The sequence below is a fragment of the Mustelus asterias genome, chromosome 12, assembly GCF_964213995.1.
Source record: "Mustelus asterias chromosome 12, sMusAst1.hap1.1, whole genome shotgun sequence".
Lineage (NCBI taxonomy): Eukaryota > Metazoa > Chordata > Chondrichthyes > Carcharhiniformes > Triakidae > Mustelus > Mustelus asterias.
This window is the reverse complement of record NC_135812.1, coordinates 42,811,317-42,836,045: the sequence shown is the minus strand read 5'-3', so window position 1 is coordinate 42,836,045 and position 24,729 is coordinate 42,811,317. Positions and strand designations below refer to the sequence as shown.

The window sequence follows — 24,729 nt, the reverse complement described above, 5'->3', positions numbered from 1 at the left end:
GGGTTTGGAAGGTGCTGCCTGAGGAACCTTAATGAGTTCCTGCAGTGCATCTTGTAGATGATACAAACTGCTGCCACTGTTCGTCAGTGATAGAGGGAGTGGATTTTGAAGGTAGTGGATGAAATACCAGTCAAGTTGGCTGCTTTGTCCTGGATGGTTTTGAGCTTTTTGAGTGTTGTTAGAGCTGCACTCATCCAAGCAGGTGGAGAGTATTCCATTACATTCCCGACTTGTGCCTTATAGATGGTGGACAGGCTTTGGGGAGCCAGGAAGGGAGTTACTTGCTGCAGGATTTCTAGCCTCTGACCTGCTCTAGTAGCCACAGTATTTATATGGTTAGTCCAGTTCAGTTTCTGGTCAATGGTAACCACTAGGATGTTGATAGTGGGGGATTCAGCAATGGTAATACCATTGAATATCAAGGGGAGATGGTTGCGTTCTCTCTTGTTGGAGATGACCATTGTTTGGCACTGGTGTGACACAAATGTTACTTGCCACTTATCAGCCCAAGTTTGGATATTGTCCCGGTCTTGCTGCATTTGGACATGGACTGTTTCAGTATCTGAGGCATTGTGAATGGCGCTGAACATTGTGGAATCATCAGTGAACATCCCAACCTCTGACCTTATGATGGAGGTAAGACCATTGATAAATCAACTGAAGATGATTAGGCCTGTGACACTATCCTGCGAACTCCTGCAGTGATGTCCCAGGATTGAGATGATTGGCCTCCAACAACCACAATTATCTTCCTTTGTTCTCGTATGACTCCAGCCAACGAAGAGGTTTCCTCCTGCTTCCCACTAACTTCAGCTTTGCTGGGTTAATGAGGTTGGAGGGGCATCCCTTACCATCAGCCTCACTCTTGCTGTCGGTCAGCCTTGTCTAGGGCGGATTGAAGGAAATTGGTGCAATAGCTGCTCCCATGGGCTGATTGTTTGGACAGGGTCTGGGGACAGACCAAAAACATCACAGATACTTTAAAAATAGCCGCTAGCCATCCCTGCTCTACCACCCCGGCAGCATTGCACGAGACAAATGTTTGTCATGGTAGCAGGTCCATTCGTGGCAGCACCAGTCACATGATAATGGTATAGGTTCCCCTGATTGGTTTGCAGCCTGACATTCTGAGCATGGCGACTATTACAGAAGAACTGAAATTACCATATTTGCGATTGAACAGGTCTTGCACTTGCTCCCGTAGATTATTGGCAATGTCCACTCTTGTGAGCTTTGCATCATAACTTTCTGCAAAATAGAAAAATCCCAGAACTAGAATGGGGTTCCTTAGAATAGAGAATCCAAAACATGGGTGCCCACAGGGGGTAGACATCCAACTTTAACACAAGTCATCCTACCAGGGCTGGAATATATGTCCCACTGATTACAGGCTTGAGTACGATCTGGTCTTATCATAGAATAGAAATCATAGAAACCCTACAGTGCAGAAAGAGGCCATTGGGCCCATCGAGTCTACACCGACCACAATCCCACCCAGGCCCTACTCCCATATCCATAGAACCATAGAAAATTACAGCTCAGAAACAGGCCTTTTGGCCCTTCTTGTCTGTGCCGAACCATTTTTTGCCTAGTCCCACTGACCTGCACTTGGACCATATCCCTCCACACCCCTCTCATCCATGAACCCGTCCAAGTTTTTCTTAAATGTTAAAAGTGACCCCGCATTTACCACTTTATCCGGCAGCTCATTCCACACTCCCACCACTCTCTGCGTGAAGAAGCCCCCCCTAATATTCCCTTTAAACTTTTCTCCTTTCACCCTTAACCCATGCCCTCTGGTTTTTTTCTCCCCTAGCCTCAGCGGAAAAAGCCTGCTTGCATTCACTCTATCTATACCCATCAAAATCTTATACACCTCTATCAAATCTCCCCTCAATCTTCTACGCTCCAGGGAATAAAGTCCCAACCTATTCAATCTCTCTCTGTAACTCAGCTTCTCAAGTCCCGGCAACATCCTTGTGAACCTTCTCTGCACTCTTTCAATCTTATTTACATCCTTCCTGTAACTAGGTGACCAAAACTGTACACAATACTCCAAATTCGGCCTCACCAATGCCTTATATAACCTTACCATAACACTCCAACTTTTATACTCGATACTCCGATTTATAAAGGCCAATGTACCAAAGGCACTCTTTACGACCCTATCCACCTGTGACGTCACTTTTAGGGAACTCTGTACCTGTATTCCCAGATCCCTCTGTTCAACTGCACTCTTCAGAGTCCTACCGTTTACCCTGTACGTTCTTCTTTGGTTTGTCCTTCCAAAGTGCAATATCTCACACTTGTCTGCGTTAAATTCCATTTGCCATTTTTCAGCCCATTTTTCTAGTTGGTCCAAATCCCTCTGCAAGCTTTGAAAACCTTCCTCACTGTCCACTACACCTCCAATCTTTGTATCATCAGCAAACTTGCTGATCCAATTGACCACATTATCATCCAGATCATTGATATAGATGACAAACAACAATGGACCCAACACCGATCCCTGCGGCACACCACTAGTCACAGGCCTCCACTCAGAGAAGCAATCCTCCACAACCACTCTCTGGCTTCTTCCATTGAGCCAGTGTCTTATCCAATTTACTACCTCCCCATGTATACCCAGCGACTGAACCTTCCTAACTAACCTCCCATGAGGGACCTTGTCAAAGGCCTTGCTGAAATCCAGGTAGACAACATCCACCGCCTTCCCTTCATCCACTTTCCTGGTAACCTCCTCGAAAAACTCTAATAGATTGGTCAAACACGACCTACCACGCACAAAGCCATGTTGACTCTCCCTAATAAGTCCCTGTCTATCCAAATATTTGTAGATCCTATCCCTTATCACACCTTCCAATAACTTGCCCACCACCGACGTCAAACTTACTGGCCTATAATTTCCCGGATTTCTTTTGGAACCTTTTTTAAACAACGGAACAACATGAGCCACCCTCCAATCATCCGGCACCTCCCCCGTGAATACTGACATTTTAAATATGTCTGCCAGGGCCCCTGCAAGTTCAACACTAGCTTCCCTCAAGGTCCGTGGGAATACCCTGTCCGGTCCTGGGGATTTATCCACTCTGATTTGCCTCAAGACAGCGAGCACCTCCTCCCCTTTAATCTGTAAAGGTTCCATGGCCTCCCTACCAGTTTGCCCTATTTCCGTAGACTCCATGCCCGTTTCCTCAGTAAATACAGATGCAAAAAAACCATTTAGTATCTCCCCCATCTCTTTTGGTTCCATACACAGTGTACCACTCTGGTCTTCAAGAGGACCAATTTTATCCCTCACTATCCTTTTGCTCCTAACATACCTATAGAAGCTCTTTGGATTTTCCCTACATATTCCCTACATATTTACCCGCTAATCCCTCTAATTTACACATCTCAGGACACTAAGGAGCAATTTTAGCATGGCCGATCAACCTAACCCGCACATCTTTGGACTGTGGGAGGAAACCGGAGCACCCGGAGGAAACCCACGCAGACACGAGGAGAATGTGCAAACTCCACACAGACAGTGACCCAAGCCGGGAATCGAACCCAGGTCCCTGGAGCTGTGAAGCAGCAGTGCTAACCACTGTGCTATCGTGCCGCCCAGTCTTAATGGAGAACATTACCCAGACTGAGTGGTCACAGGCCAAGTGCACAGGATTCTGATAGAACAGTTGGCAGAAGGTTTACTGTTTTTACAGGAACTTTATTTCCAGCGGTAGTGCGCATTAATTGTCACGGGCCCCAAACATGAGCACTGGAGTGAAGGACAATTCAATATGCAAACAAAGAACAAAGAAAATTACAGCACAGGAACAGGTCCTTCGGCCCTCCAAGCCTGCTCTGACCATGCTGCCCGACTGAACTAAAACCCTCTACCCTTCCAGAGACCATATCCCTCCATTCCCATCCTCTTCATGTATTTGTCCAGACGCCCCTTAAAAGTCACTATCATATCTGCTTCCACTATCTCCCCCGACAGCGAGTTCCAGGCACCCATCACCCTCTGTGTAAAACCCTTGCCTCGTACATCTCCTTTAAACCTTGCCCCTCACACCCTAAACCTGTGCCCCCTAGTAATTCACTCTTCCCCCTGGGAAAAAGCATCTGGCTATCCATTCTGTCCATGCCCCTCATAATCTTGTCGACTTCTATCAGGTCGCCCCCTCAACCTCTGTCGTTCCAGTGAGAACAAACCAAGTTTCTCCAACCTCTCCTCATAGCTAATGTCCTCCATACCAGGCAACATCCTGGTAGATCTTTTCTGTACCCTCTCCAAAGCCTCCACATCCATCTGGTAGTGTGGTGACCAGAATTGAACACTATATTCTAAGTGCGGCCTAACTAAGGTTCTATAAAGCTGCACCATGACTTGCCAATTTTTAAATTCAGTGTCCCGGTCGATGAAGGCAAGCATGCCGTATGCCTTCTTGACTACCTTCTCCACCTGCGTTGCCACTTTCAGTGACCTGTGTACCTGTACACCCAGATCCCTCTGCCTATCAATAGTCTTAAGGGTTCTACCATTTACTGTATATTTCCTATCTGTATTAGACCTTCCAAAATGCATTACCTCACATTTGTCCAGATTAAACTCCATCTGCCATCTCTCTGCGTAAGTCTCCAACCGATCTATATCCTGCTGTATCCTCTCATGGTCCTCATTGCTATCTGCAAATCCACCAACCTTTGTGTCGCTCGCAAACTTACGAATCAAACCAGTTACATTTTCCTCCAAATCATTTATATATATTACAAACAGCAAAGGTCCCAGCACTGATCCCTGAGGAACACCACTTATCACAGCCCTCCATTCAGAAACGCACCCTTCCACTGCTACCCTCTGTCTTCTATGACCGAGCCAGTTCTGTATCCACCTTGCCAGCTCACCTCTGATCCCATGTGACTTCACCTTCTGCACCAATCTGCCATGAGGGACCTTGTCAAAGGCCTTACTGAAGTCCATGTAGACAACATCCACTGCCCTACCCTCATCAATCATCTTCGTCACTTCCTTGAAAAACTCGATCAAGTTTGTGAGACACGACCTCCCCTTCACAAAACCATGTTGCCTCTCGCTAATACGTCCACTTATTTCCAAGTGGGAATAAATCCTGTCTCGAAGAATCCTCTCCAATAATTTCCCTACCACTGACATAAGGCTCACCGGCCTGTAATTACCTGGATTATTCTTGCTACCCTGCTTAAACAAAGGAATAACACTGGCTATTCTCCAATCCTCTGGGACCTCCCCTGTATCTCAAGGCCCCAGCAATTTCCTCACTTGCCTCTCTCGGTATTCTAGGGTATATCCCATCAGGCCCTGGGGACTTGTCTACCTTAATGTTTCTCAAGAACCCTAATACCTCCTCCTTTCTGATCTCAGCATGACTCAAACTATCTATACACCCTTTCCCAGGCTCATCATTCACCAAGTCCTTCTCTTTGGTGAATACTGATGCAAAGTACTCATTTAATACCTCACCCATTTCCTCTGGCTCCACGCATAGATTCCCTCCCCTGTCCTTGAGTGGGCCAACCCTCTCCCTGGCTACCCTCTCGCTTTTTATATATGTATAAAAAGCCTTGGGATTTTCCTTAATCCTGCTGGCCGAAAAATTATTTTAGCCCTTCTTACTCCTTGCTTAAGTTTTTTTCTACTTTCCTTGTATTCCACACTTGCTTTATGTGTTCCCAGCCTCCTAGCCTTGACAAATGCTTCCTCTTTCTCTTTGACTAGACTCACAATATCTCTCGTTATCCAAGGTTCCCAAAACTTGCCATACTTATCCTTCATCCTGGAATGTGCCAGTCCTGAATCCCTATCAACTTACACTTGAAAGCCTCCCACATGCCAGATGTTGATTTGCCCTCAAACATCTGTCCCCAATCTATATTCCTGTTGTAATTAGCCTTTCCCCAATTTAGCACCTTAATTTGAGGACTACACTTATCTTTATCCATCAGTACCTTAAATCTTACTGAATTGTGGTCACTATTCCTGAACTGCTCCCCTACTGAAATGTCAACCACTTGGCTGGGCTCATTCCCCAACACCAGGTCCAGTATGGCCCCTTCCCTAGTTGGACTATCTACATACTGTTTCAAGAAGCCCTCCTGGATGTTCCTTACAAATTCTGCCCCATCCATGCCCTAGTGAGTCCCAGTCAATATAGGGGAAGTTAAAATCTCTCACCATAACAACCCTGTTACTTTTACACATTGCCAAAATCTGCCGACATATCTGTTCCTCTATCTCCCGTTGGCTTTGGGCGGCCTATAGTAAACCCCCAACATTATGACTACAGCCTTCCTATTCCTGAGCTCTACCCATATTGCCTCGCTGTATGAGTCCTCCGAGGTGTCCTCCCGCAGTACAGCTGTGATATTCTCCTTAACCAGTAGTGCAACTCCCCTACCCATTTTACATCCCCCTCTATCCAGCCTGAAACATCTGCATCCTGGAATGTTAAGCTGCCAATCCTGTCCTTCCCTTAACCAAGTCTCTGTAATAGCAACGACATCATAGTTCCAAGTAATAATCCAAGTTCCAAGTTCATCTGCCTTACCTGTTACACTTCTCACATTTAACAAAATGTATTTCAGTCCACCAGACCCTCTCTGATTAGCAATCCCACCCTGCCTGCTCCTTCTGAGTCTTACTGGCCCTACTCTTTGGTTCCCCTTCAGTTAAATCACCTTTGTTTTGGTTCCTACCCCCCTGCCAAACTAGCTTAAATCCACCCGTGTGACACTAGCAAACCTCCCGGCCAGAATATTTACACCCTTCCAGTTTAGATGCAACCCATCGTTCTTGTACAGGTCCCACCTGCCCCGGAAGAGTCCCCAATGATCCAAATATCTGAAATCCTCCCTCCTACACCAGCTGTTTATCCACACGTTGAGCTGCACGATCTTCCTATTCCTAGCCTCACTGGCACATGGCACAGGGAGTAACCCTGAGATTACAACCCTAGAGGTCCTGCTTTTTAACTTTCTACCTAACTCCCTAAACTGCTGCAGGACCTCATCACTATTCCTGCCTATGTCGTTAGTACCTATATATACTGTGACTTCTGGCTGTTCACCCTCTCCCTTCAGAATGCTTTCTGTCCATTCAGAGACATCCCTGACCCTGGCACCAGGAAGGCAACATACCATCCTGGAGTCTCTTTCATGTCCACAGAAGCGCCTATCTGCACCCTTAACTATAGAGTCCCCTATAACTATTGCTCTAGTGCTCTTTGTCCCTCCCTGCTTAACAACAGAGCCAGCCGTGGTGCCACTGCTCTGGCTGCTGCTTCTGTTATCCCCTGATAAGCCATCCCCCAACAGTATCTAAAATGGTATACTTGTTAGAGAGGGGGACGATCACAGGGGATGCCTGCCCCTTCTAGCGGTCACCCATCTATCTGCCTGCACCTTGGGTGTGACCATGTATCTAAGGCTTCTATTTATGACACTTTCCGCCACCTTCATGCTCCTAAGTGCATCCAACTGCTGCTCCAACCTATCCATGCGGTCTGTAAGGAGCTGCAATTGGGTGCACTTCCTGCAGATGTAGTCGTCCAAGATGCTGGAAGCATCATGGATCTCCCACAGCTCACAAGTGCAGCACTTAACCCCACTGACCGACTTTTCGAGCACCAATTAAATTATTTAAGAAAATTTACAAAACTCTTACCTTCATTTTTATCTTCTCACAGTGGCCTTTTTTTTGGTTAGAGGAGGAGGGAGGGAAGGAAACACTAATGTGGTGTTTTGGGCTTACCGCTCCGTGACACCAGATCTTCCACTTCCCATTTCTTAGTTGATGTTGCTGGGCCGACTTCTCCCAGAATGCACCAGTGAAGTTCCTCAGCCGCCTCTACCAGATGCCTTAACCAGATTGAGTGACTTCATCTTCAAATGTATCCCTCGATAATGGATGGGGTTTTATTCCCAAAAGAGCTAGGCTCCAATGATGTTGATAATCACATATGTGTTATCATAGAACCCCTACAGTGCAGGAGGAGGCTACTTGCCCCATCGAGTTTGCGCCAACAACAACCCCACCCGGCTCTATCCCCATAACCCCACATATTTACCCTGCTAATCCCCCTGACACTAAGGGGTAGTTTAGCATGGTCAATCAACCTAACCCGTGTATCTTTGGAGTGTGGGAGGAAAGCGGAGCACCCAGAGGAAACCCACACAGACGGAGAGAATCTGCAAACTCCACGCAGTCATCCGAGGCCGGAATTGAATCTGGGTCCCTGCCGCTGTGAGGTAGAAGTGCGAACCAATAAATACGAGCAGGAAGAAGCCATTTGCCCCTTCGAGCCTGCTCCGCCATTCATTATGATGACGGCTGATCATCCAAGTCAATAGCTTGATCTCACCATCCCCCCATATCCTTTGATCCTTTTTGCCCCAAGAGCTATATCGAACTCCTTCTTGAAAACATGCAGCTGCTTTCTGTGTAGCGAATTCCATAGGCTGACCACTTTCTGGGTGAAGAAATGTCTCCTTAACTCTACCCTAAAAGGTTTAACCAATATGGTATGGTTTCTATGGTACCCTTAGACTATGATCTCTGGTTGTGGACATTCCCACCATTGGGAACACCCTCCCTGCATCTACCCTGTCTAGTCCTGTTAGTATTTTATAGGTTTCTATGAGATCCCCCCCTCATTTTTCTAAACTCCAGCAAACATAATCCTAATCAACTCAATCTCTCCTCATACCTCTTTGCCGTCACCCCAAGAATCAGCCTGGTAAACCTTCACTGCACTCCCTCCATAGCAAGAACATCCTTCCTCAGATAAGGAGACCAAAACCGCACACAATATTCCAGATATGGCCTCACCAAGGCCCTGTATAATTGCAGCAAGACATCCCTACTCCTGTACTCGAATCCTCTCACTATGAAGGCCAACATACCATTTGCCTTTTTTACTGCCTGCTTCACCTGCATGCTCATCTTCAGTGATTGGTGTATGAGGACACCCAGGTCTCATTGCACATTCCCCTCTCTCAATCTATAGCCATTCATATAATAATCTGCCTTCCTGCTTTTGCTACCAAAGTGGATAACCTCACTTTTATCCACATTATACTGCATCTGCCATCCATTTACCCACTCACTTGTCCAAATCTCAGTGAAACATCTCTGCACGTTCCTCATGGTTCATCTTCCCACCCAGCTTTGTGTCATCTACAAATGTGGACGTATTACATTTAGTTCCCTTGTCTAAATCATTAATATCTGTAGTGGAGTACTCTCCAGACATTTTTGGACCAAACACTATTTCCGCAGCCCATTGGAGCATCAGTGGATTCCTCTCAAGCCTGGGGAAAATGCCACTTTGGCCAAAAATGAAATTAAATGTCCCTGTGCTGAAATGGCACACAGTTTTGAGTTATGGACATGAGACTGATCGACTGGTGTGAACCTGTACCAAACTCAATTGACACATGTCCCAGACAACCATCAGTAAACCTACCAACTCCCCAACTCTAGTGGGGGATGTGCGAGATCTCACACTTGTGTGCACTGTCCCAACGGGAACTCAGTGGGAACGCCAGCTATTCCATTATCCAGTATTCCATTGAAAACTCTGCTAAATCTCAAGGATCTGTCTTTAATTAAACTTAAGGTGGTTCCACGCCAAATATGCTATTGATGTTTTTAACAAATCTGTGAATAGTTTCCTTTCCGATAGAAAAGCCTGGCCCTGGTTTCTGTTGAATAGCAGCCATATCTGTCCAGAGAGAGAGAGGGAAATGGGGGGAACCTCAGTCCTTCATTCACTCTCACAGAGTGGCTGGAACAGGTAACCTCCAAATATGGATAGCTCTTGCTTACCTGGGATTGTCACTTCAATGATGTTGAGGGAATTGTTTGATTTATTTCCATCTGAATTTGTCAGGTGCTTCACTGGCGTTTTATCCGGTGTTTCTGGCAAATATAAAAGGGAAAACTCTCGTTAGATTAAAGATAAGATTGTGTCACTGGTGAATTATTAAGTCTCCATCTCGTCTCCCCCCAACAAACTCTTTCTTCATTCTTTCCCCATCATAGAATCCTAGAGTGCAGGAAGCCATTTGGCCCATTGAGTCTGCATAGAACACAATCCCACCCAGGCTCTATCCCCGTAACCCCATGCATTTACCCCAGCCGGTCCCCCTGACAGTAAGGGGCAATTTAGCATGGCCAATCCACCTAACCCACACATCTACCCGCACATCTTTGGACTGTGGGAGGAAACCGGAGCACCCGGAGGAAAACCACGCAGACATGGTGAGAACGTGCAGACTCCACACAGATCTTTCTCTTACGTAGGCTTTAATGATGTGTTTAAGGGGAAGCCAGACACGTATATTGAATTACGAAATCGGTACACCACAAAAGGTAGCCAAAAACTCCATCATGCCCATGCACTTTTCCCATCTCCCCACATCACTTTTAATCTATGCCCCCTAGTCACTGACCTCTCTGCTAAGGGAAATAGACCCTTCCCATCTATTCTGTCCAGACCCCTCACAACCTTGTACACAACCTATGTCCCCTCAGCAGCCTCTGTTCCAAGGAGAACAACCCCCGCCTCTCCACTCTTTCCTCAGTGCTGTAGTTTTCCAGTCCTGGCAACATTATCATAAATCTCTTCTAAACCCTCTCTACTGCAATGACATCCTGTCTGTAGTGAGATGACCAGAACCGCACCCAGTATTCCAGTTGTGGACTAACTAATGTTTTATATAGATCCAGCATAACCTCTTCTATTCTATGCCTCAGCTAACAAAAAGAAAGTATTCCATTTGCCTTCTTAACCACCTGTCCTCCCACATTCAGAGATCTGTGGACAAGGGGGAAAAAAAGACAGAAAGATATGCTGATGAAGTTAGATCAAGGGGAATGTATCCCCCAGCACAGACCAGTTGGTCGGTATGACTTGTTTCTTTCTGTACATTCTTTGGCTTAGGGGTCCTATTATGATGCAGTCAGTCAATCTCTTTGTCTCAGTAGCTGACTAATGGACTCTGCAACGATGATTGTTCGACTGCTTTTAGCAGAGTAACCGCTGGGAGCTGGGTCACAGGAGCTGGTCTTCAAGACGTGGAGGTGAAATAGCAAAAAGCAAATTATATACGATTGCCTGGATTGCACAGACACCACTGAGAATAATGTGGAGTCTTTTACTAGGTTGACTCATAGAACAAATATCAGCTGTCAATCAAAAGATCCTCAAGTGCTTTACAAGCTATATTATTTTGTACATCTTTTAGTAGTGTTGTGAATGTCTATTTCGCAATTTACGTTTAAGAACATAAATTTTAATTTTAAGAATTGAATTGTTAAATGTAAGATAAAGAAAACATCTGGTGAATAAACTGTTATGTGTCTTAAGTGAATGAAATTCAAATAAGCTTCAAAGAGTTAATTACAGTTAAAAGCTAACATCTGTTTATCTTCAAGATCAGAGTTAGAAGTGCAATAGATGACCTATTTCTGTACCTCTTGATAAAAATGCCCATCGTTATCTCTGTAAAAGAAGCTAAAAGCTAGCACTTTGGGGAAAGTGGGTTGTAGGACTCCACTCAAATATAAATTATTCTAGTGGGTTGCAGATTCAAAGAGTTGTGAAGGTAAAACAAATTTGTTTGCATTTCTGCTTGAACATCCCAAAGCTTGCCATGGAGCTGAGCTGTGGAGGGTGGCACAGTGGCTAGCACTGCTGCCTCACAGCACCAGGGACCCAGGTTCAATCCCAGCCATATGTGACTATCTGTTCGGAGTTTGCATGTTCTCCCCATGTTTGCATGGGTTTCCTCCGGGTGCTCCGGTTTCCTCCCATAGTCCAAAAGAGGTGCTGATTAGGTACATTGGCCATGCTAAATTCTCCCTCAGTATACCCGAACAGGCACCGGAGTGTGGTGACTAGTGGATTTTGACAGTAACTTCATTGCAGTGTTAATGTAAAACTACTTGTGATATTAATAAATAAACTTTAAAAACTTAAACTATAGTTAGAATGCACCTTTCTTTCATTTTTCAGTGTTCAGTTTGGGAACAGAGAGCTGTCTAGAGGCAGTAACAGGTTTGGTCTCATGCAGGCTGCAACTCATTGAGTTGGAAGAGCCAAAGGAGATGATTGTCAGGTCTGCCCTTAAGCAGAAAAAATATTAACATTATGGTTCACTGAGTGGGGGCTCAAACTCAGTTTGGAATTTTTGAAGAGGAAAGAAGCTGGAAGATTTGCCTAGCTTGAAGCTCGAGGAGGAATCTACAATGGTCCTCACAGAGCCTTGTGGTAGAGAGCAATCAGCAGAATTAGTTTGGAAGGCTGTGAAAAGGCAGTTGTACCTCTGTCAGCAGCAGGACAATGATCTGAGGAGTCCACAGTCTTGAGATCTATAAGGAAAAATTGGAGCATCACTTAGCCAAACACTAATTGAAAAATCCCCATGAATCTTGTACTATCTTGTACTTCAGAACAGCTGAAATACTGAGAAGAATTAAAGTGAATTTCAGGTGCTGTGGCATAGCCTTTGGGCTGATCACGAAATCAATAAACAAGTCTTTAAGATTCTGTAAGGTAAGGGAACTTTTCAGGGTTGTGGTTGGGTGGGGAGGCGGGAGTAACAAGTAGAACTGAGAGTTGATAGCACAAGACTTTATAAACGATAGAGTTGTTAAGAGTGCCAGCTTTGCTTAATTCTTTTTATATACCGTAAGGTTTGGTTTTATATAAAAAGCAAAATCTTGTGGCGTAATTCTGTCAGTTAATCATGGTGTGTTCAGATTTGCCTTTAAACATTAATGTTCCTGAATAGGATCATAATAGCAGTTTCCTCTTACCAAAAGAATTCTAAATGCCAAACGAGCGTGAAAACAGGAGAGAATAGTACCCATTTTTTGGCGAACTCTCATACACGATCTTATGCCACTTAATGGCAAAAAAAAGAGGCAAAGTGTGATTCACGCCTTTAGGGGGAGTGGATGGAGTCTATTCTCGCTGGAAAGCTGGCTATTGACAGTTAGATGGCGCCATTGTGCATTCGTCGATCTTGTTCTGTGTACAGCATAGAACACAGAAGATCTGTCACTCCCACCCCCACCCCCAATATATCACCCATCATGGCCCCAACCCCCTTAGGCCCTGGCCCCTGGTGGTGGTGCTCAGTGGACATTGCCAGGGTGCCAAGTTGGCACTGCCTGCCCTGCCCTGACTACCTGGGGGAATTCAATGGCCTCCGGTCCCACCGGCGAGGCTATCACATCAGGTTCCCATTGTGGGAGATCATATGTGATCTTCGCCTTTGAGGACCTTCACCAACTAGGCCGTTAAGACAAGTGAGCCTGGATGATTGCGTCCAGGGCTCACTAATGATATTCAAATCAGCTGATCAATATTATAATCAGCCTTGGTTTTGGTTTTGCCCTTCTCGGGAGCGAGGCCAATCATGCTGGCTTCACAGGGCCGGTAGCATCGCGAGAGGCAAGAAATCAGGCGTGAAGCTAATTTGTCACCTCTCTCACAATCTTACTGGCTCGCCACACCAATTGACTGGTGGATGAGCCGGTACGATCACCCCCAACGTGTTTACTTTTACCTTCTGTACAAAAATAATTTCAAAAGATATTTCAATATTTGTTATGTCTGTTCCTTTTCATGAAGCAGTTCAGGCTATTTGCTGTTCCTGAAGCTGTTTTGCCCACTGAATCTTTGAAGGAGGAGAGTGATCTGGTAGCCTCTTGTTAATTGTACGTTAGTGAATTTCAGCTCATCTCCACAACTGTGTCCACCAGACTTCCTGCAGGAATGGGCACTTTGCTCAATGCAGCTGACTTGAGGAGCAAGAGGAGATTTCAATTACAACAAATTGGCTCTACATAAACACATAAATATTTGGCAGCTCCATTTAATTGGCCTAAAAGGTGCGGATGTTTTTGGCTGTGGTTAGATATAAATAGTTCACTCCTAAAATAACGGACGATGGGAATGAGGGACTGTCAGGAAGCAAGTCTCATCGCCAAATTCCGTGGCCTGGGACTCGGCTCCTCCCTCTGTGACTGGATCCTGAACCTCCTAACCCACAGGCCGCAATCAGTAAGGAGAGGCAACAACACCTCCTCCACGATCATCCTCAACACCGGTGCCCCACAAGGCTGTGTTCTCAGCACCCTACTATACTCCTTATACACCTGTGACTGTGTGGCCAAATTCCCCTCCAATTCGATTTTCAAGTTTGCTGACGACAGCACCGTAATGGGTCGGATCTCAAACAATGACGAGACAGAGTACAGGAATGAGATAGAGAATCTGGTGAACTGGTGCGATGACAATAATCTCTCCCTCAATGTCAACAAAATGGAGGAGATTGTCATCGACTTCAGGAAGCATAGAAGAGAACATGCCCCTGTCTACATCAATGGGGACGAAGTAGAAAGGGTCGAGACCTTCAAGTTTTTAGGTGTCCAGATCACCAATACCTCTACTTTCTCAGAAGACTAAAGAAATTTGGCATGTTCGCTATGACTCTCATCAACTTTTACAGATGCACCATAGAAAGCATTTTATCTGCTTATATCACAGCTTGGTACAGTTCCTGCTCTGTCCAAGACCACAAGAAACTACAAAAGGTCATGAACGAAGCCCAGTCCATCACTCAAACCAGCCTTCCACCCATTGACACTGTCTACACTTCCCGCTGCCTCGGAAAAGCAGCCAGCATAATTAAGGACCCCACGCACCCCAGACATTCTCTCTTCCACCTTCTTCCATCAGAAAGAAGATATAAAAGTCTGAGGACACGTACCAACCGACTCAAGAACAGCTTCTTCCCTGCTGCCATCATACTTTTGAATGGACTTACCTCACATTAAGTTGATCTTTCTGTACACCCTAGCTATGACTGTAACACTACATTCTGCACTCTCTCCTTTCCTTCTCTACGTACGGTATGCTTTGTCTGTATAACGCGCAAGAAACAATACTTTTCACTGTATACCAATACATGTGACAATAATAAATCAGGGTGGCACAGTGGTTAGCACTGCTGCCTCACAGCAACAGGGACCCGGGTTCATTTCTGGCCTCGGGTCACTGTCTGTGCGGAGTTTGCATTCTCCCCGTGTCCGCGTGGGTTTCCTCCAGGTGCTCCGGTTCTCCCACAGTCCAAAGATGTGTGAGTTGGGTTGATTGGCCATGCTAAATTGACCCTGGTGTCAGGGGATTAACGGGGTAAATATGTGAGGTTAAGGGAATAGGGTCTGGTTGGGATTGGGTCTCGATGGGCCAAATGGCCTCCTTCTGCACTGTAGGGATTCTATCAAATCAAATCAAATCAAGTAGTGGGTCCTGTTTGTTTCGATATAGAAAAATGTTAAGTTGAAGAGAATACACGCTGAAATCTGAACTGAGGTTTTCTGATGGTTTCTGGACGATGTAGAATGGATAGTTCAAAACGCATTGGCTAGAATCCAATCAAGGAAGTCCTAAACAGCCACAGAATCCAATCAAGAAGGCCAATTGAAAGGCTGGCTTTTCTATTTAGAGGACTTGAACACGAGGGAGTAGAGATCATTCTTCAACTGTCCAAGGCCCTGGTTCGACCACACCTAGTGTATTGAGAGCAATTCTGGGTCCTATATATTAGGAAGGATGGAAATGTTTTTGAGGGAGTACAACATAGATATACTAGAACAATTCCTGGCCTCCAAGGATTAAATTACAAGGGGGAGATCACACAAATTAGGTTTGTATCCCCTGGAGATTAGAAGGACAAGAGAGAGGTTTGATCAAAATGTCCATAACATTACGGGAACTGATAGACTCGATGGGGAGAAAACACCTCTGCTGGTTCGAAGGTCTAGGATTAGGGAGCATAGTCTAAAAAATAGGGGCAGATCTTTCAGAAGTGAGATTAGGAAACATTTGTGTGTGAAAAAGGGTAATTGATGCTAGATTGATTGTTAATATTAAAACCAAGGTTTGCTGATAGATTGTCACCATCTCATTGGATGGTGGGATAGCTTCAAAGGACTAAATTGCTTACTCCTGTTCCTATGTTTCTAGATAATTCCAAAATAGGTGGCTACTTGGGAAGAGGGTTATTCTTCATGTCCAACGAGGAACTGCATTGCACTAACCTGTTTGGATCTGCACCTTCAGCGGTGTTGCTTCATCTTTCAGACAGTCATGGTTTTCTTGTGTTGCTGCTAGAATAAGCACAATGATGGGTAAATTCTAATGTCTTCAACCATCATTTCCCATTCCCAATTAAATATATTCCTAAAGGTTCCATCACATGGCTGGCCCCAGCCACCAGCCATTAGTCGGCCAACATGTCCACCCTTGTGACGCACTGCCTTCCTACACCAATTGGAAAGCAAAAAGACCCATCACCCAATGCTGGACTGTCAGACAAACAGCCTTCTCCCCAACCTCAATATTTGAATATCTGCTAAAGAGAAATGTTCAGAGAAAATGAGAAAATAAACAATCTTTTTTAATGCCCACTCCCAAGCACTCAGCCTCACAACCAAAAAAATTAAATCAGACTGAAACCATTTTACCTTTCTTGTTACACAAATGTTTTATATTCATATTAAAGTAAAATGTTAAGTATACATTGTTCATAACAGTTCCTCATTGCACCTTCTTCACTCTCGGGTATTCTGTCCTCCCAAATCCCTACCTCACCCATCTGTACCCCTTGGTCTTCCTACTCTCCTATTGCCACCTCAGCTCCCTCATTACCAAGCCTACATCCTCCCTTTGTGCCCAGCTTGGCACTTTCTGAAGGGCCCATCAAACACCTCCTCACCGGCAGAAACTCCAACTCTCCCATCCTGCTCCCTCATCCACATTCCCAACTTTTCCCATTCCACCCAGCTCCCCAGCACTAACCCCGGGGTGTCTTCCAGTGGATCGGCCCATCATCACCCCTCTCCCTGATGATCCGTTCAGCTGTGAGAAAGGCTCGTGCTATTATCTTAGTGGGTGACTGCATCGACATTGTGATCTAGAAAGAAATCTGGCAGAATGGCAATGAGATATTTCCCCTAAAGCCTCTCCACCTGGCACTACGTTCCACCCACGCCCTACAGCACCTCCCCACCCCCCCTCCCATAAAGACCATTGTGGGAGCAGTGTGGCTCAATCAACAGGTCGCGCCCTCTTCTGCCCCTTACTTCTCTGCCTCCTGACACCCCTTTCAGCATCTCACCTTTATCTGTCATTGGCACGGTGACACAGTGGTTAGCACTGCTGCCTCACAGCGCCGGGGACCCGGGTTCAATTCCCGGTTTGGGTCACTGTCTGTGCGGAGTCTGCGCCTTCTCCCCGTGTCTGCGTGGGTTTCCTCCCACAGTGCGAAAGACATGCTGGTTAGGTGCATTGGCCATGCTAAATTCTCCCTCAGTGTACCCGAACAGGCGCCGGAGTGTGGCAACTAGGGGATTTTCACAGTAACTTCATTGCAGTGTTAATGTGAGCTTACTTGTGACACTAATAAATAAACTTTAAACATCTCAAACACTGTTATTACTCTCATTGTGTCAAAATCACAGATAAATCCCTGATCCCTTCCTTGTAAGAGCTCTCCACCGGATTCCTCCTCCTCCCTCTTAATCCAACTTCCTTCTGTATCTGCTCATGGAGACAAACTCTCCCAATTTCCTCTCAAAATGCCAATTCTCCAAGCTATGGCCTCGATTCGCCATGGCCACTGTTGGTCACAGCCTCACCTCTTCCTTCTGGTGCCCAGGTCCCCAGTAAAGCCATTCCTCTCCTGTCTTGGCCACCCGCCCCTACCAACAACCTCAGCTTTGATCACTGGAGTCCAAGGGGCATAGACTTGAACAATGTCTCACCAGCATGCTCCAGCTTCTGAGATTACACTCGCCTGATTCCCGATATACCTCTCGAATCACAGCCAGAGAATCACCAACAGCTTTCTCTCCATATTCCTGCATCTTTATCTGTGGTGGTTCCCCCGGATCCAACTTTGTCCCCCTCAGATTTCAATCTCCATCTAAAACTCCACAGTGATCAGAAAGAGTCTGGTTTCCACATGTGGGTTTGTGATTCCCCCAGCTCTGCCTCAACACCTCCCCACTCTCACCAAACTATAAGCCTGTTTATCCCATACCCGGAGCTGGGATCAGCGAGAGGCTTCTCCAATTAAATACTGGGAAGGCTGAAGTTGGGGTAAATGTTCTGCTCCCGCCCACCATGGGAATCGTCAGGGGCGGTATGGAAAATCAGATGGGCGGAATTTCCAGTCTCAGGCGGACGTGAGCAGAAAATGCCCCCCATTGGAGATAGGGCCCTATCTCCATCGCCACAGCATCAAGAGACACCCCAATGAGACTCAGCTCATTCCCTGACACTCTCCGCCCTCACTGTTCAAATCCTCTCCTGGCCAATCTCCCAGCATCTACTCCTCACAAACCTCATCTCATCTAAACCTCTGCTGCCCACATCTGGACTGGCACCAAGTCCCGTTGACTGAAGACTCCTTGCTGATCTACTTTGCTTCCCGGACCAGCAATACATCCACTTGAAAACCTGTTTAGAAACCACTCTCCCACCCACTTTCCCAACCCCACCTCCGCCATGCCATTAACCCCGCCCAACCCTCCCCACCTCTCACTCCCCCACTCCGCACCCTCCCCCCCACTCCGCACCCTCCCCCCCACTCCGCACCCTTCCCCCCCACTCCGCACCCTCCCCCCCACTCCGCACCCTCCCCCCCCACTCCGCACCCTCCCCCCCCACTCCGCACCCTCCCCCCCCACTTCGCACCCTCCCCCCCACTCCGCACCCCCCCCACTCCGCACCCTCCTCCCCCCCACTTCGCACCCTCCTCCCCCCCACTTCGCACCCTCCTCCCCCCCCACTCCGCACCCTCCTCCCCCCCCCACTCCGCACCCTCCTCCCCCCCCACTCCGCACCCTCCTCCCCCCACACCCCCCCACTCCGCACCCCCCCCACTCCGCACCCCCCCCACTCCGCACCCTCCCCCACTCCGCACCCTCCCCCACTCCGCACCCTCCCCCACTCCGCACCCCCCCCACTCCGCACCCCCCCCCACTCCGCACCCCCCCCACTCCGCGCACCCCCCCCACTCCGCACCCCCCCCACTCCGCACCCCCCCCACTCCGCACCCCCCCCACTCCGCACCCCCCCCACTCCGCACCCCCCCCACTCCGCACCCTCCCACCCCGCACTCTCCCCCCCCCACTCTGCACCCTCCCCCCCCCACTCCGCGCACCCCCCCACTCCGCGCACCCCCCCACTCCGCGCACCCCCCCACTCCGCGCACCCCCCCACTCCGCGCACCCCCCCACTCCGCGCACCCCCCCACTCCGCGCACCTCCCCACTCCGCGCACCCCCCCACTCCGCGCACCCCCCCACTCCGCGCACCCCCCCACTCCGCGCACCCCCCCACTCCGCGCACCCCCCCACTCCGCGCACCCCCCCACTCCGCGCACCCCCCCACTCCGCGCACCCCCCCACTCCGCGCACCCCCCCACTCCGCGCACCCTCCCCCACTCCGCGCACCCCCCCACTCCGCGCACCCCCCACTCCGCGCACCCCCCCACTCCGCGCACCCCCCACTCCGCACCCTCCCACCCCGCACTCTCCCCCCCCCACTCTGCACCCTCCCCCCCCACTCCGCGCACCCCCCCACTCCGCGCACCCCCCCACTCCGCGCACCCCCCCACTCCGCACCCCCCCCACTCCGCACCCTCCCCCACTCCGCACCCTCCCCCACTCCGCACCCTCCCCCACTCCGCACCCCCCCCCACTCCGCACCCCCCCCCACTCCGCACCCCCCCCACTCCGCGCACCCCCCCACTCCGCGCACCCCCCACTCCGCGCACCCCCCCACTCCGCGCACCCCCCCACTCCGCGCACCCCCCCACTCCGCGCACCCCCCCACTCCGCGCACCCCCCCACTCCGCGCACCCCCCCACTCCGCGCACCCCCCCACTCCGCGCACCCCCCCACTCCGCGCACCCCCCCACTCCGCGCACCCCCCCACTCCGCGCACCCCCCCACTCCGCGCACCCCCCCACTCCGCGCACCCCCCCACTCCGCGCACCCCCCCACTCCGCGCACCCCCCCACTCCGCGCACCCCCCCACTCCGCGCACCCCCCCACTCCGCGCACCCCCCCACTCCGCGCACCCCCCCACTCCGCGCACCCCCCCACTCCGCGCACCCCCCCACTCCGCGCACCCCCCCACTCCGCGCACCCCCCCACTCCGCGCACCCCCCCACTCCGCGCACCCCCCCACTCCGCGCACCCCCCCACTCCGCGCACCCCCCCACTCCGCGCACCCCCCCACTCCGCGCACCCCCCCACTCCGCGCACCCCCCCACTCCGCGCACCCCCCCACTCCGCGCACCCCCCCACTCCGCGCACCCCCCCACTCCGCGCACCCCCCCACTCCGCGCACCCCCCCACTCCGCGCACCCCCCCACTCCGCGCACCCCCCCACTCCGCGCACCCCCCCACTCCGCGCACCCCCCCACTCCGCGCACCCCCCCACTCCGCGCACCCCCCACTCCGCGCACCCCCCCACTCCGCGCACCCCCCCACTCCGCGCACCCCCCACTCCGCGCACCCCCCCACTCCGCGCACCCCCCCACTCCGCGCACCCCCCCACTCCGCGCACCCCCTCCCCCCCACTCCGCACCCTCCTCCCCCCCCACTCCGCACCCCCCCCACTCCGCACCCTCCCTCCCCCCCACTCCGCACCCTCCTCCCCCCCCCACTCCGCACCCTCCCTCCCCCCCCCACTCCGCACCCTCCCTCCCCCCCCACTCCGCACCCCCCCCACTCCGCACCCTCCCTCCCCCCCACTCCGCACCCTCCTCCCCCCCCCACTCCGCACCCTCCCTCCCCACCCCACTCCGCACCCCCCCCACTCCGCACCCTCCCCCCCCACCCCCTCAATTTTAATCACTCCACTGTTGGTAGCCGTGTCTTCAACTGTCAAGGTCCCAATTTCTGGGAATTCCATCTATAAATACCACCGTCTCTCTCCTTTGTTCCAGCCGTTGACGGCTACTCTAAATACCCCCTCACAAAGCTTATTGCCACATGTTGTTTGATATCATTCAGAGTCGCCATGGGACCAACACTGAACAGCTCCTCCATATGGCGCTAGGGCCCATAGCACCATCCAGTGGGCAACCCGAGAGTAGCAGGTGCTATTGTGAATGGACTGAGAGACAATGCAAAAACATAGCTTCGCAACAGGTGTGATCTTACAAATCTCTCTGTAACTTTTTAAAAAAATCATTAGGATCTCTCTGCAGTTCTAATTTCTCTCCCACCATCCAGCATTCAGATCTGATGCACTTCTGCAACAAGATTTAAAAATCCTCAATTCTGAACATCACTCGATGTCAAACACAAATAGACAGGAAACTCCCTTTCGTGCAAGTGACGGCTCATTAAGGAGCTCAGTTCTGGACCCAGAGTCAGGGCTGAGTCTCCGGCCAGTCAAGCAGGCAGTTAGTGCATTGTCGCATGTTGGTGGAATATGGATATTAATCTGTGACGTCAACACAACTAAAGCAGAAACATCAAGAGATGGGAAGCAAAATGAAAAGTTTAAAACATTCAGAATTCAGGGACATTGCAAACAGCCTGAAGGAGATGGGTGGTGAACCTGTTGGATTTTTACGATTCCCGTGGCTTCGGGGTCACTTCTGCTGATACTAGATTTTTATTTCCAGGATTGTTTTTGTTTTAAATCTGAGTTCAAATTCTCTAAATATCAGAGTGGGATCTGGTGCTACTCCTTGTGTGACACAGTGAACAGCCTACTTTCTTACCGATTGTGTTCTTTCCATCCTTACACGATTCTTGTCCGTCGAGCAGGAGCTGTGGCCTGAAAATACAATATTAACTAATTAATGAGGAACTTGACTTCCATCAAATAGAAAAGTGTCCCGTTCTTTTCGAAATAAAGGAAAAGCATTAGGAGGAGATCCCGCTGCAAAGGACCCCCGAAACAAGAGATTGATCTTCAAATTGCAACATGGTGAACCCATTTTCCGCTGTTTGTTGGGGTGTTACTGAGTTTCCTCTGCACTATGTTGGCCTTCATAGCGAGAGGATTCGAGTATAGGAGCAGGGATGTCTTGCTGCAGTTATACAAGGTCTTGTTGAGACCACACCTGGAATATTGTGTGCAGCTTTGTAAGTTTATTTATTAGTGTCACAAGTAGATTTACATTATCACTGCAATGAAGTTACTCTGAAAATCCCCTAGTCGCCACACTCTGGCGCCTGTTCGGGTACACTGAGGGAGAATTTACCATGGCCAATGCACCTAATCAGCATGTCTTTCGGACTGAGAGGAAACTGGAGCAGCCGGAGGAAACCCACGGGGAGAACGCGCAGACTGCACACAGGGGGAGTGTACCAATACCTCCCGAGGAGTGGGACGGGAGCATACCAATACCTCCCAGGAGGGGAAAGGGGAGTGTACCAATACCTCCCGAGGAGTGGGACGGGGAGCATACCAATACCTCCCAGGAGGGGAAAGGGGAGTGTACCAATATCTCAGAGGAGGGGGGGAGCGTACCAATACCTCCTGGGGAGGGGGAGCGTACCAATACTTCCCGGGGAGGGGGAGTGTACCAATACTTCCCGGGGAGGGGGGAGCGTACCAATACTTCCTGGGGAGGGGGGAGCATACCAATATCTCCCGGGGAGGGGGGAGTGTACCAATACTTCCCGGGGAGGGGGGAGCATGCCAATACCTCCCAGGAGGGGAAAGGGGAGTGTACCAATATCTCCCAGGGAGGGGGGAACGTACCAATACCTCCCGGGAGGGAGGAGCGTACCAATACCTCCTGGGGAGGAGGAGCATATCAATACCTCCCGGGGAGGGGGAGCGTACCAATACCTCCCGGGGAGGGGGTAGCATACCAATACCTCCCGGGCAGGGGGGAGCGTACCAATATCTCCCGGGAAGGGGGGAGCGTACCAATACCTCCCAGGAGGGGGAAGGGGAGTGTACCAATACCTCCCGGGGAAGGGGGAACGTACCAATACCTTCTGGAGAAGGGGTGGCAGACCAATATCTCCCGGGAGGAGGGAGCGTACCAATACCTCCCGGGGAGGGGGTGGGAGTGTACCAATACCTCCTGGGAACGGGAGCTTTCCAATACCTCCCGGGGACGGGGGAGCGTACCAATACCTCCCGGGGAGGGGGAGTGTACCAATACCTCCCGGGGAGGGGGGAGTGTACCAATACCTCCCGGGGAGGGGGGAGTGTACCGATACCTCCTGGGGAGGAGGAGGGTAGATTCTTCAAGGAGGGGCGGGAAATTTGTTTTTTTTTGTTTCACGCGTTCCCTGTTCCGAGTGAGGAGGGTGGGGGGATTGGGAGAATTCTGGTTGCATTAAGACTTACTCGAGTGTCAGTAATCCTGTTAGGGACATTTGCCTCATTTCCGCGGATTCTTACCGTTTGATTATAAACTGAATGCCCTCACTTGCTTTCAAAATCTTCTGAAGTTTTGTAATTCCGAAGCAATTGGGTCTCCGGAATGGGATTCCCTCTGGCAAACCATCCACAAACAATTCTTCTGGATGTGATTGGAATTTCAAATAAGGGATCTTGACTGGATCGGAGAATCCCATTGCTTCACCTGGAAGAGAAATGACAGTTAGCACATCACCAGGACAGTAAATGAGTGATTGTGAGGGTGTCGTAGCAACACTGGGAACAGGTTACAGTGAGAAATGTATACACAGACTGATACACTGCACAACAGGTCCGGAAAGGTATACACAGACTGATACACTGCACAACAGGTCCAGAAAGGTATACACAGACTGGTACACTGCACAACAGGTCCAGAAAGGTATACACAGACTGGTACACTGCACAACAGGTCCAGAAAGGTATACACAGACTGGTACACTGCACAACAGGTCCTGAAAGGTATACACAGACTGGTACACTGCACAACAGGCCCGGAAAGGTATCCACAGACTGGTACACTGCACAACAGGTCCTGAAAGGTATACACAGACTGATACACTGCACAACAGGTCCAGAAAGGTATACACAGACTGGTACACTGCACAACAGGTCCGGAAAGGTATACACAGACTGGTACACTGCACAACAGGTCCTGAAAGGTATACACAGACTGGTACACTGCACAACAGGCCCGGAAAGGTATACACAGACTGGTACACTGCACAACAGGTCCTGAAAGGTATACACAGACTGATACACTGCACAACAGGCCCGGAAAGGTATACACAGACTGGTACACTGCACAACAGGTCCAGAAAGGTATACACAGACTGATACACTGCACAACAGGCCCGGAAAGGTATACACAGACTGGTACACTGCAGAACAGGTCCTGAAAGCTCTATACAGACTGGTACACTGCAGAACAGGTCCTAAAAGGTATATACAGACATGTACACCATAGAACAGGCCCTGAAAGGTATAGACAGACTGATACACTGGAGAACAGGTCCTCAAAGCCCTATACAGACTGATACGCAGGAGAACAGGTACTAAAAGGTATATACAGACTGGTATACTGGAGAACAGGTCCTGAAAGGTATGTACAGACTGGTACACTGGAGAACAGGTCCTGAAAGGTATATACAGACTGGTACACTGGAGAACAGGTCCTGAAAGGTCTATACAGACTGGTACACTGGAGAACGGGTCCTGTAAGG

General features: G+C 49.7%; 1 protein-coding gene across 1 annotated transcript in view; it reads right to left on the bottom strand.

Moving 5' to 3' along the window:
* gtf2ird1 (GTF2I repeat domain containing 1) overlaps window positions 1-24,729 on the bottom strand; it is a 214,130-nt gene that overhangs the window by 33,583 nt on the left and 155,818 nt on the right. Inside the window, exons 16-21 of the mRNA XM_078226022.1 lie at window positions 23,489-23,672; window positions 21,846-21,901; window positions 16,139-16,207; window positions 12,350-12,397; window positions 9,851-9,943; window positions 1,165-1,248 (exon numbers count right to left, since the gene is read on the bottom strand). Coding sequence (XP_078082148.1) covers window positions 1,165-1,248; window positions 9,851-9,943; window positions 12,350-12,397; window positions 16,139-16,207; window positions 21,846-21,901; window positions 23,489-23,672 — 534 coding nt within the window. The remainder of the gene's footprint in view (window positions 1-1,164; window positions 1,249-9,850; window positions 9,944-12,349; window positions 12,398-16,138; window positions 16,208-21,845; window positions 21,902-23,488; window positions 23,673-24,729) is intronic.